The 12,662-nt window shown below is 45.3% G+C and overlaps 1 protein-coding gene across 2 annotated transcripts in view; it reads left to right on the forward strand.

Moving 5' to 3' along the window:
- gli1 (GLI family zinc finger 1) overlaps window positions 1-6,626 on the forward strand; it is a 51,963-nt gene extending 45,337 nt beyond the window's left edge. For both annotated transcript variants that reach the window (XM_034585659.1, XM_034585660.1), the window contains 3 exons: window positions 114-356; window positions 506-818; window positions 1,439-6,626. In XM_034585659.1, the coding sequence (XP_034441550.1) occupies window positions 114-356; window positions 506-818; window positions 1,439-4,014 (3,132 nt within the window). In that variant the 3' untranslated portion in view covers window positions 4,015-6,626. The remainder of the gene's footprint in view (window positions 1-113; window positions 357-505; window positions 819-1,438) is intronic.
- Window positions 6,627-12,662: the final 6,036 nt, after the last annotated feature.

The raw sequence follows: 12,662 nt of genomic DNA on the forward strand, positions 1-12,662 counted from the left end.
CAGGTTTAACTAAGCAGCTAAAGTAAGCTATATAGTTTGACGGGCCAATATTCTCAAATGCATTTATACAAATTAAAGTTTTGTGTACTGACTGACACTTTGCTGTCTTGCAGAAACCGTACGTATGTAAGATCCCCGGCTGCACTAAGCGGTACACAGATCCGAGCTCTCTACGTAAACACGTGAAGACGGTGCATGGCCCCGAAGCCCACATCACCAAGAAGCATCGGGGAGACACGGGGCCTCGACCCCTTGGCTCAGCTATGACCCCTGGAGGCCAGAACTCGGAACTTCTGCTTGAGAAAGAGGAGACACGCAGGGAGGACTGCAAACTGCTGGCTCCTGAGACTGCTCTGGTGAGTGCAATTTTATATTCATGGCCTGCTGGGTTTTTTCAATATAAGAAATTTAAAAAAAACTCAGATCACATATACTTAATATTTCTGCCATTTTAACAGAATTGTTTATCGTGTAAATTAAATTATCCTTACATTACTTTTTTCAGAAATCCCAGCCAAGTCCTGGGGGTCAGTCATCATGCAGTAGTGAACGTTCTCCACTGGGGAGCGCCAACAACAATGACAGCGGCGTGGAGATGAACCTGAATGCAGCCGGCAGCTTGGAGGATCTCACCGCGCTGGAGGACGGAGTGGCAGGTGGAGGAGGAGGAGGGGAGGCAGGAGGTCTGGGAGGAGCGATGGGAATGTCAGCGCAGGCTTTGAAGAGGCTGGAGAACCTGAAGATTGACAAGCTGAAGCAGATCCGCAGACCTACGCCTCCTAGTCGCTGTGCGAGCAACAAGCTTCCAACACTTCCTGGTCAGTTTTGTAATATTATCATCATGGGCATTGGGGGGTTGTTTTACACTAGAATTGCACTCAGTAGACACATAATTCCTATAAGGCCCAGCAGTCCCCTGAAATAAAATAAGGCCACGTTACGTCTCTTAGCTACACATCAGTAGTTACAGGTTTCTATCCCTATTTGTTACCCTACAGTATAGTTGAAAACATTCTACAACCCTATAAAACCACATTACATTACATTACACACACTCATTGATTGCAACAACCTAAATATGTTAGGATTTTTTTATAAAGGTTAACATATAATTCTCTGAGAACTCCTCTGATCTGTATTTGCACTGACATTTTATGGATGCATCCCTAACCCACACTGCATCCTTCCACCAAATTTCATGGTAACCGTTCAAGTCATTTTTTGCGTAATCCTGCTAGCAAACAAACAAACAAACAAACAAACAAACAAACGCAGATGAAAACATAACCTCCTTGGTAGAGGTAATAACGGACTGATAAAGAGTTGAGGGATTACTTCAATAGGATCTAATAGTTCTACTAAAGTCAAATTAAATCAAATAATTCTTTGTATTGATGAATTGTCTCTAAGCTTTTTCCTCTTGGATCTCCATTTTCAGGTCCAGGGGAGAATATAGGAATGTGTGCACCTTCTCCGCTCCTTTCAAATCGACGTGTCATGGAGCTGTCTAACCACGAGTTGGGAGGTGGGACTTCGATCGGCTGCCCCACTAACGACAGGAGAGGAAGCGGCACCAGCAGTCTGAGCTCTGCCTACACTGTCAGCCGTCGCTCCTCCATGGTGTCTCCTTACCTGTCCAGCCGGCGCTCCAGTGAGGTCTCACAGATGGGAGGAACAGGAGGGGGACAGTGTCACCTCTTTGGCCCAGAGCAGAGTGGGGGAGATGCCCTGTCCCCTGAGACCAATCGCAGGGGAGCTCCGTGTCCTGGTGGAGGAGGGGGATTGCCGGGTCTTCCGAATTTAACACCCGCTCAGCAATACAGCCTAAAGGCCAAATACGCTGCAGCGACTGGTGGACCTCCACCCACTCCTTTACCCAACATGGAGCAGCCAGTAACTGCGGGCAGAAGAGGAGGTGTTTGCAGCGAGTACCAGGGTCAGCCTCTGCCCCCGTTCATCCAACAAGCCGGTCCACGTAGGCACAGCGCCAACACAGAGTATGGCACCGGTGTTATCTACCCACACCAGGCTCCAGGAAACAACAACAGACGAGCCAGTGACCCGGTTCGATCAGTAGCGGATCCACAGGCTCTACCAAAACGGTACAATAGCCTTAATAACGTAGCCATGATGAGCAGAAGGAATGCACTGCAACACCGTGGTTCTGACACCAGTCTCTCCCGCCACTTGTACTCCCCTCGGCCGCCAAGCATCACTGAGAATGTAATGATGGAATCTATGGGTATGGAGCCCCACCTCTCCCCGGTTGATGCCAGAGATCGTTCTCTGATGATGCCCCCTGGAGAAAGAAACTTTATGGGATACCAGCAACAGCATCCAACTCTTGGAGGAGTTGGAGGTGGAGTTGCTCTTTCAAACCAGCTCTCCCCAAGCCATGACTCTCTGGGCTGCCCAGACCAGGCTTTCATGCAGGGGCACTATCCGAATCAGGCAGGGGAAGTCACCTCAAGGGCTGGCGGAAATCCAATGGGCCAAGCAAGACCGATTCATTCAGAGGGCATGTCCAATGCACTTCTCCAACAGGCTGAGTACAGTATGAGCACTTGCCAGCTCAGTCCCTCGGGTCCTCATTATCCCAGCATCGGCCAGGGTGGTGACGCTGGAGGCCCTTGGAGTGACGCCCACAGCCAAGTCCAAACTTCCAGCCATCCTCTGCAGAACCAGCGAGGAATACAGTATTCAGACCCCACCCTGCAGCCTCAACAGACACAGGCCCACTTCAGTAATCAGACAGGCCTCTATAACAGCCCTGATGGAACCCACAAGCTCACCATCAAGCCCGAGCAGCAGTTCCACCCTGGGATGGGAGGCAGAGATGCGTGTCAAAGTGCGAAGCTCCAACAGCAGCAGATGCTCCTCCAGCAGACTCAGGGTTACCCGCAACAGACAGCCCAGGTTATGATGAGGAACTCTAACAATCCAAGTTGTGACTTTCAAGGCCAGACCCAAAACTCTTACCCCGCTAGAGGGGGCCTGAGTTTGGGTTGCACTGGAACTGCTCTTTCGGAAGGGCAGAGGTCAGAAACCCCCATGATGCAGGTGAAGGAAATGATGGTGAGGAACTATGTACAGTCCCAGCAAGCACTCATGTGGGAGCAGCAGCAAGAGCAGCAACAACAGCAGCAGCAACAGCAGCAGAGTGGAATAAAACCTCCTTCACTGTCCGAAAATATGGATATGAGTGGCCAGGCAGTGATGATGCAGCGCAGCCCACAGCACCAAAACCAGAACCTTTATTCCAACCAGACCTATCCTTCCTACCCCAACCAGAACCTGGTCATGAGTCCTCCAGCCCACAGCCGAGGGCCCAGCTCTGTGACACCTAAAGAACAGCAGCTGACAGGTCTCCCAGGCTCGTGCTATGGCCAGGAGATGGTGGTCCCCAGGCCGCCTCAGGTACGGAAATCCCTCAGCCGCCAGAACAGCGTGCCACAGGTAGGAGTGGGATACCTTGGTAGCCCACCCCAGCTCAGCCCTGTCCACTCCACTCCCAGCCCCAGACGAGGGGTCAGACTTCCTCCAGTCCAGCATCCGCAGCACCCGCAAAACGAAATGTTCTCCCCTTCCAATAACAACAACATTTACTACGCGGGTCAGATCAACATGGATATGGACAAACACATGGACCCCCAGAACGGGCCTTGTATCAACCAGCAGCATAGTATGGCATCGAACCTGGATCCAACAGGTGGCCCTAAGTCTGCTCCCTATACTGAGTCCGGCCCCATCTCCAATGCCTTAGAAAACCTGGACCTGGACAATGCTCGCATAGACTTCACCTCCATCATCGATGATGCTGACTCTTCCTCGTTCAGCCCGATCAACAATCCCCTTCAGGGATCTTCCTCTCAGGCCTCATCGCGCCTCACCACCCCTCAGACTTCTGTCAGCTTAGCCGCAGGCTCTGGATTGTCCAACATGGCCGTTGGTGACATGACATCCATGCTTACCTCGCTGGCTGGGGAGAATAAATACCTGAACACTCTGTCTTAGAAGACAACTCCTTGGCAGCTCAGCATATACTCTGACTAACAATCAAACTGAGGCCTTGGCGAGGTCTTAAAGTAGACAGCCTGGAGTGTCACACTCCGAAGTCCTGTTGCTTATAGTGACTTTCTCTTGTATGTTGCAAGAACGGTCAGTTGGGGTGAGACAGACAAACGTTTGAATGGAACATTTCATGTAATGACTCATTAGTCTGGGCTGTTTTATTCGTCCCCATAAGCCTTCATAAATGAACCCAACACGTTAACCCTTCTCCGAGCCAGGGCCCCGAACTGTCAAGGGGTCTGTTGCTACTGGATACCAATGTAACAGGAATAACAATATGCTGTAATGCATGCTGGTCGCAAGTTGTGACTAAGTTAATAATGTGGTCCCATTACAGGTTTCAACATTTTTAAGAATCCCCACCCTAAACCTTAAAACCAAAGGTGCCTGGTCAATTTCGCTCTTTGCTGTATTCTTCCATCACTGCCTTGGTACTTTTTTTATGCCTGATATGAAACTGATGCTGAACTTTTTCCAAACAGGCATTCCAGTCACATAGGGCTGTGGCGAACAGTGGAGCAGAGAATGATACGTGTAAATAGGTTTTATATACATTTATATATGTTGTGTATATGACAATGAGACTTTGGATAAATCCTCCGCTGTCTCCTGATCGACTGCTTGGATTCTGAAGGCCAACGTTCAGACGGGAGTTGTTAAGGTCGCTGTTCGGACGGATGAGAGAGATACGCTTTTTAGTGATTGAGAAATTATTTCTCGGTGCTACTAAATATTAATCCGCATTGCTAGAGATTTCTTCCTCGTCGTGAACGTCACACTCACACGCACCAGGGGCGTATCAGTATTCCCACACGTGCACAAATGCAGACACAGACACACACAGACCCCGTTCAGACCTGGTATTAACATCCATCCTGAGTGATCCCATCACAAGTGGACAGCGCTAAGTGCAGGTCCCTGAATGCATCATGAGATACACCTCTTTCAATCACCTCTTTCAATCTCGCTCGCTTAGACACACATAGACACATCTGTAAACTCACACTGGGTAAAAAGTCATAATTTTGTCTTCGTGAGCACAAATAACGTACGTGATTATTTGCGTATAGAGCGGGGAAGTGATCTCAAGTGGTCACAGGAGACACATTCAGGACAAATTTATATACCAGTCGTGAACAGATGAACTGAATGTTGTCCACTTGTGGTAAGAGCTCTCAGGGCGGATGTTAGTACCAGGTCTGAACAGGGCCATCGTATTCCCACACATGCACACATACAGACACACACATATCCTTTACACAGACACTCAGGACTCTGAATCTTTGGTGTTCAGATTGTGTTGTAAATTGCCTTTTCCAGACAGAGAGTTTGCACTCCACATGTTTACTGTATGTGTTCCTAAAGCAGCTGTGTACATTTTTCAGTGGTGTTTATGTGACTGAAAAACAGAGAGTGCCTTTGCTCTTTCTAAGGTGCACACATAGGGGTTACTGAGTCAAGCTCAAATGTTATATGTGTGCCACAATCCCCTCTGTGTTACGATATGTCTGATATACTCAAACAGAACTGCCTTCGCTCAACATTAACTAAACCTACGACTCGTACACGACTCAGCTGAGGATGACGGCTTTTTTTGGGGGGGAATGAAACCCGAGTCAGCTGGTTTTGTATTTGATAAACAGATCACTAATCGATGCCTGTATTTGGTACATTCGTCGTACAGTGCTGCTGCACCTTGGCTCGAATCCCAAAGAGGAAAAATCAGCGTCGCGAATTCAGGACAGTGGGATCAAGACGGAGGAATTTAATCAGTTGCTACCACTGTAGTGAAACACGTATTTTTCTGGCTACGCTGAGGTACCTTGTGGGACTGTTGAGCTGTATCACATGAAAAAAAGGCTGCAGCTCTTGGCAGGAGGACACATTTGACACTGTGGCTTTGCACTGACTACAGCACTGTGTGGAAAGGTCTCTGTCTCGCATAACTATTCACATGAACCCCATTTTGAGAAGAATAACAAATTGTCAATCGACATCCGAGCACAGCTAGACTCAATAAGGACACGTAAATACTCTCTTTATGCGACTTTATCAGAATGAAACAGTAGCGTCCCTTCAAAGTGTTAATGAGCATTAGCAGGAAGTGAACATATATTCATGTTGGTACAGTGTACATTCTACCAAAGACACCTTAAAATGACTGAGAAAACGATGCACAAATAGTCGATGTTAACACAACACTAACACTAGCAATAAGCAACACTGACTGATAGTGCTGTTCTTTAGAATGTATGAGAAGTTTTGTATAAAATTATCTTTTATATTAATGAACTTTATGGATGTCGTCTTCTATGTGTGTGTGTGTGTGCGTGTGTGTTTTTTTTGTTTTTATAACTGTCATCCTACACTCTGACTTTTTTGCTGGCAAAAGAAAATATCAACCTTTAGCGACAGAAAGATATAATAGTAGCATTAACTATAATAGACGAAAGCCAAGTGTTATATTTTGTGTACAATTTTCTACATTTTTATACAAATGTGCTATATTTTACCAGTCTATGAATAAACATGTTCAGTTTGGGATGGATGCAGAATGTTTGTCAAGCTTTTTTTTTCCATCACAAAGCAAGTTGTCTTTTGGTGTTATTACAGCAGTCACTGCAGATGCTGCTCTGTCATGAGCCATATCTGCAAATTGAGAATTTCAAAGTTTATTTTCAATTCAGGTCAGTTTAGTTTTATTTGTATAGCCCCAATCACAACACACATTCACTCATGGCACTTTAGGTCGAGACCTTGCAAAATTATAGAGAACCTCAACAGTTCCCGTGATCAAGCATTGGCAACTGTGGAAGAAAAAAAACAACCTAGAAACAGACTCAGTGTTGGCGGAAATCGGCCTTGACCGGTTGGGGTGAGTTGAAAAAAATGGGGGAGAGATGGGTGTTAAAAAAGAAGAGAGAGAATAGAGAGTGACGAGGAACAGTTAACTGGAACTGCCATATTTAGGCTTATTAATAATAATAACAATAATAATATTAATGATTGAGTATTGTCAGATCTGGATCCTCTAGCTCTCAGTCTCAGATGGTGTTACTGTAATTTCAGGATGATATTTATTTCTAAACAAGTTTCCAGGTGAGTACAAGTGTCTGCCCTTCTCCTCTGTACGTTCTGTGAACATCCAAACAGGAGCTGTCAACCATATGCAAAGTATTATGTCATGCGAGGTTCAATTGTTTTGTTATTGTGCTGTAATTTGTGGCTGTTTCCACATGGACATGACGGGTTTTGTTATGAAAATGCATATGGGTGACATTTGTTTCTGTGCCTGTTGGATTAATGCAGTGACTCCTTCCCTCCAATAGAGAGCAGCACTGCCTGAGAACAAGCACATGTTGCCCACTATTACTGCTTCATTCACTTCAAATGGAGGACCATGGCACAAATGCAGACCTTCCTAGATGTCAACCCCTGTGCAGTGCATTCCAAAATAATTGAAACTATATAACCTAAGAGAGGGTATTAATCCAAAATAATCACCCGATTTCCCAGACTGATTGGAAACACCCTGGTTATGGGTATGATGTAGACCTGCCTGTCACGCCAGCCTGTTATGAATCTGCTGAGCTGCTGCAGTAAGTGAGTGGACGAGCGTTAAAAATGGCTGCTGATGGTGACGTCAGCGCCTGGATGGGCTCTCTGTGGTCAGCGGGCACTGGCACCCTGGGCTGCCGAATGCTGCAAGAAAGAAAAGAGACAAATCTTGCTTGTAAAATCATATCAACATCACGTGTACTCTTTTAAAACACAATCGCAGAAGAGGCCGGTGGGAAAACTGGGAGAAGAAACACGAGTGAAAAAAGTTCATACCAATGATTTCTCTTTCATATGATACTTTACACCAGTAGTTCCCAATCGTTTGGGCTTGTGACTCCTTTAAAATGAAGTCATGTCTATTTGTGACTCCACATCAGGACATGGTGGTGTGGAAGCGAGTTATGAGTAATGCAACCGAAGAGTGATTTTCCTTCTGATTGAAGCCGAATAAGAGGAACAGCAGAAGAAACAAACACAAATGGAATTCTGATCCCTGTCAGCATCCCTCAGATTTATCTTTGGATTAACTGATTAGTGGGAATGATTAGTAAACAAAGAGTAATTAGCATGAACAGCGGGAAATATTGGGTTCAAACGTATCCGTCTCTAAACAATATTCAGGTGTCGTTATGAAGATTAAAACATCTTTTCATGCTGTAATATTATCCCTGCGATTAAGACCGGCCGTTAAAAGATTCCAAATGTGGGGGAACAAAATGTTTCCTCCCTCCTTCCGCCATTCAAGTTCAATCAAGTGGGGGATTTTCCAAAGTTAAAGTTATTATTAGGACACATTTATCTGTTTTAGAATGAATTTCGGCCTGTTTGACTGCTCATGTGAGTGAAACCGCACAGTAACTTCATATGAACTTCGGAATACACTTATTACATTAAAAGAGCATTAAGAGGAGGCTTTTTGATTGTCCGTAACAGTCGGAATTGTTGAATCAGGCAAAACTTCAGCTTTCACATGTGTTCTTTTTTTTTTTAAGACAGACTTGATCATTGTCAGTGACCACACAGTTCACTTTAAACAGACACAACTAAGTTCAAATCCCTACATGCAAACTTTTTTAAACTTCATGATGATTCGAACACACAATAAGATGCATAACACGACATTCTAAATTCTCCACCTTGTCAATTTCCCCTAATTTTGTAAGTCACCTAACTGTCATTTAACCTGATGTGTTTGGTGAAAGCTGTTTTTTGCAGTAACTTTTGTAACATGGCACGACCACCATTACTTTTTACAGTGTTGGCTCATATTTTGGTTCAGGGGCCCCAGTGTGCTTAGACTATATTGGCATTTTGGTGCTGTGGCATGGCACAGTGGACTCACGGCAGCCACTGCGGCCTGGCGCGGGTGTTAAAGGTGACTAATCTGCTCCAAGGCACACAGGGACGTTCTCCTGACGGACTATTGATTTGCAATCTGGTGGATACGGATTTTTGATTTGAATAGAATATTTGAATCTCCATGCGACACGGTCAACGAGAAGAAGGTTTGGAATTTACAGACGTTGCAGCTGATAAAACGAAGATAATCCCCACATGCCGCAAACAAAACTCCAGCAACATTTGTGGTATAAAGATCAACTTTATTATTTGTTCTATATGCTGCAAATGTTTCTGGAGTTTTAACCTCTTTAGATTTATTTTAACTCTTCTCCATGGACCTTGGCAGAAGATAAAGTTGAGCCACAAACCTCGAATGTTGAATACACACATTTAGGGGAATATACGTGCAAGAAACAACAAAAGCTACAGCTACTTAAGATCCACACACTAAAGATGCACCAACTTGTTACACAAAGTATAAACACACGTTGTTGTTTCAAACCTGTAGAAATGTCACCTTTGCAATGAGGTGCACAAACTAGAAGAAATCCGAGGTAGGACACTTTGTAGAAGAATTGATTGTTGAATATAATTGAAGCTCGCTGTGCTTGACTCTGACTTATTTGACACAATGATATAAATCTCAGAGTAAAAGCACAGTAACCTTCACTGATTGTTTTCCTCAAAACCCTTTTGGAAACATTGTCTTCTTCTCTCCTGCCTCAGGCCAAACGTGATTGTGATGCAAGGTGACCGTGGCTTCTTTTCACACAGAGAGCGAGTGTGTATTTTCTAAACTACGTTCTTGAACGGGTTCAAAGTGAAAAAGTTACACAGCACCGACGCGATGATAGTGCTGTCGACGCTCCACAATGTGATCCCCGCTCCTCTGCAGAGTTACAAATGGAAATGCCAAAATAAGAGCGGAGTTTTTCAAATGCAAAGAAGTGGGCAGCATAATGACTTTTCTCTTTTCTTGTCTTGCCATTCAGAGGGAGGCTTTTCTTTTTCCTTTGTCACTAAGGTTGGCATATAATTAACTCCTGCTTAATATGCCGTTTAAGGGCTCTCCTCCCCATGCAAGAAGCTTTGAACCCATAGACCACAGACAGGGACAAAACCCCAGTGGGACTGCTTCCTCTGCGCTCCTCCGTGTGTGTGTGTGTGTGTGTGTGTGTGTGTGTGTGTGTGTGTGTGTGTGTGTGTGTGTGTGTGTGTCTAGGTGTTATTGTGAGAAAGAGACAGAATGAGTTGTTATTTCAACAGGACAGTAGAAAACAATCTATAAAGATGCAGCATTGCTGTGTCCTTGATTCACTGCACAACGTTTTGACCAAAACAAGTATCTTCATGAACATTCAGTGTACTGGTCTTTAAATGAAGTGCATCATATGTTGATTAAAGGAATAGACTGGGAATCGTTGGTTTATTTTATCAGCGTCAGCCCATTAACAAAATCCAATATGACGCTTAAAAGACAACAAAAGCTACAGGTCTAAACTTCATGTGCAAACGAGCTACAATTTAGCCATAAAAAAATCTGTCCTCAGTCATAAATGAACAATTTGATTGAAATCAATTAAAAAGAATGAAAACATCTGCTTCATCCTCTGAAATGCTGACATCTTACAGTGGCCTAAATACCAACATGACTTTTTCTTTAAAAAACCCCGCTCCCAGGACCTTTGCCGAACCCCTGCACCCATGTGACCCTCATCCGCTGCAAACTTTTATTGCACCCCCCTCATCCTCACCCAACTCCTCTCCTCCCTCTCTCTTTCTCTCCTCCCTCCTCCATCCATCCCACCACAAAGGGCCGTGATGACCCTTCTGTCCCTCTGCTCCCTCCCCACCTTCAGGATGCTTTCTCTTCCACAATCCAATAAAGAAACAAAATACCCCCCTCCCCTCCCCCCCCCAACCACCTAGCAGTCAGGATGGGTTAAGAAATGAATGGGGCGGGGGTGTTGTGTTTATCACCACAAGCTGTTAATGTAGGGAAAATGTATCTTAGGCTATATGACATGTAAAGTTATGAAAGTGGAATAAGGGGGAGGTGGATGGGGTTGAAAAGGAGATCATAATAAGAGAATGAAAATTATGAAATATTATAATTTCTTATCTTATCTTATGTGACAAGTCTTATGTCTGTAGCATGTATGTACAGGGACTATGCAATAGTGACAATAGTGACATTGTTATAGGCCTTTATATCTGTGTTAATGTTGCATGATACTTGTAATTTACTGTTTTTTAATTATCTAATCTTCTCCCCTGTGTCAGATCCCTGCTTGTTTGTCAGTTTGCAGGACACGTGATTATCTCACACAGTTGCTAAAGAGGTGTGGAGTGGGGTGGGGGGGTTAACACTGTAGAGCCAAGGTGGGGGTCCTGAACGCTGCGTTAGAGGTCTATTTCGGATGTTTTTTTCAGTTGCAAAACAGATTAAGGTCCAGGTTACAACACAAAGGGAGGCTGCCAATGCACCACTTCCTACAGCCATCCAGCGGTGAATGGCGCGCAGGACGGGGTCTCTCCACGGGGGCGCCCGAGCGCAGGTGCGACGCGCATAAAACAGTCGCAGGCCATAAAACACACAGGAGGTGGAGGAGGAGGAGGAGGGGGGGTGCGCGAATACCTGCTACCATTAATTAACCTGCAGTTGGTACAATGATCCTCCTCATTTGCACCGAGAGTTTACAAGTTTAGACGCTGCGCCTCCTGCAAGCTGCGTCAGTGTGAGGAGCTCTGCGGCTGCAGCGTGGATCCGATCCAGAGACGTTAGAATAGACAGTGTCTGACTTGATAGCATCACAATTACACAAGTGATGAAGAAAAGAGTAAACTAATCGCCATGCATCCAAAAAGTCCTCGTCCTTTATAAGATTCAAGAGTAAACTAATGATAGAGGCTCAAGTTTTGACGCTTCAGATGCAGAGAAGTTGGACAAAGAGACTTTTCTGGTTAGTTATTGCCTCTAATTACACCTATAATAAAAAGGGATTCAAACACGACAAGACTCCAGATGTTGACACATTTTTTTATAAATAAGATTCAAGAGTAAATTTAGAGAGTCAACTCTAGCTGGTGTCAGTGTGAAGAGTGACAGCGATGCAGAGATGTTGGAAATGCAAGTTTCTTATCTGATTGTATAAAAACGACACAAATAATAAGGGGAAGTAAAGACAGGGCATGACTCCACCGTGGACGAACCACTAAGCATCAAAAAGAAGTTTGAAGAGTCAACTAATGACTCGGGAGCTCCTCGTTTTCATGCATTTCATCACTCGACAAAAGGAGAAAAGTCAAAGGAGCGATTCCCCACATTCAGAAGTCCAACAAGAACATGCAGATTCCTCCTCAGTCCTGAGAAGAGGAGGCGCAGTGCAGCGAACAATAATAAGTGTGTGTGTGTGTAACATGTCAAGGCTGTGCGTGTGTGTGTGTGTGAGCGCGCGCAGGTCTCACCAGCACTTCTCAGCAGTAAATGAGGAAGGTGCGGGTCTGCGATGCCAAGGCTGACCTCAGGGCCAACCTCTGCTGCTGACATCACTCCTCCTCGGCGCGGCTCGTCGCCTCTCGCATCGGAGGAGTCCCATCAAGGTCTGACTTGAGTCTCTCCCGCTGCGAGCGACGGCGATGCCTCCTCGACACCATTCATTCTCCAGGCAGGCGCGCAGGACGAACGC

Source organism: Hippoglossus hippoglossus, chromosome 5 (genome assembly GCF_009819705.1).
Source record: "Hippoglossus hippoglossus isolate fHipHip1 chromosome 5, fHipHip1.pri, whole genome shotgun sequence".
NCBI classification, from domain to species: domain Eukaryota; kingdom Metazoa; phylum Chordata; class Actinopteri; order Pleuronectiformes; family Pleuronectidae; genus Hippoglossus; species Hippoglossus hippoglossus.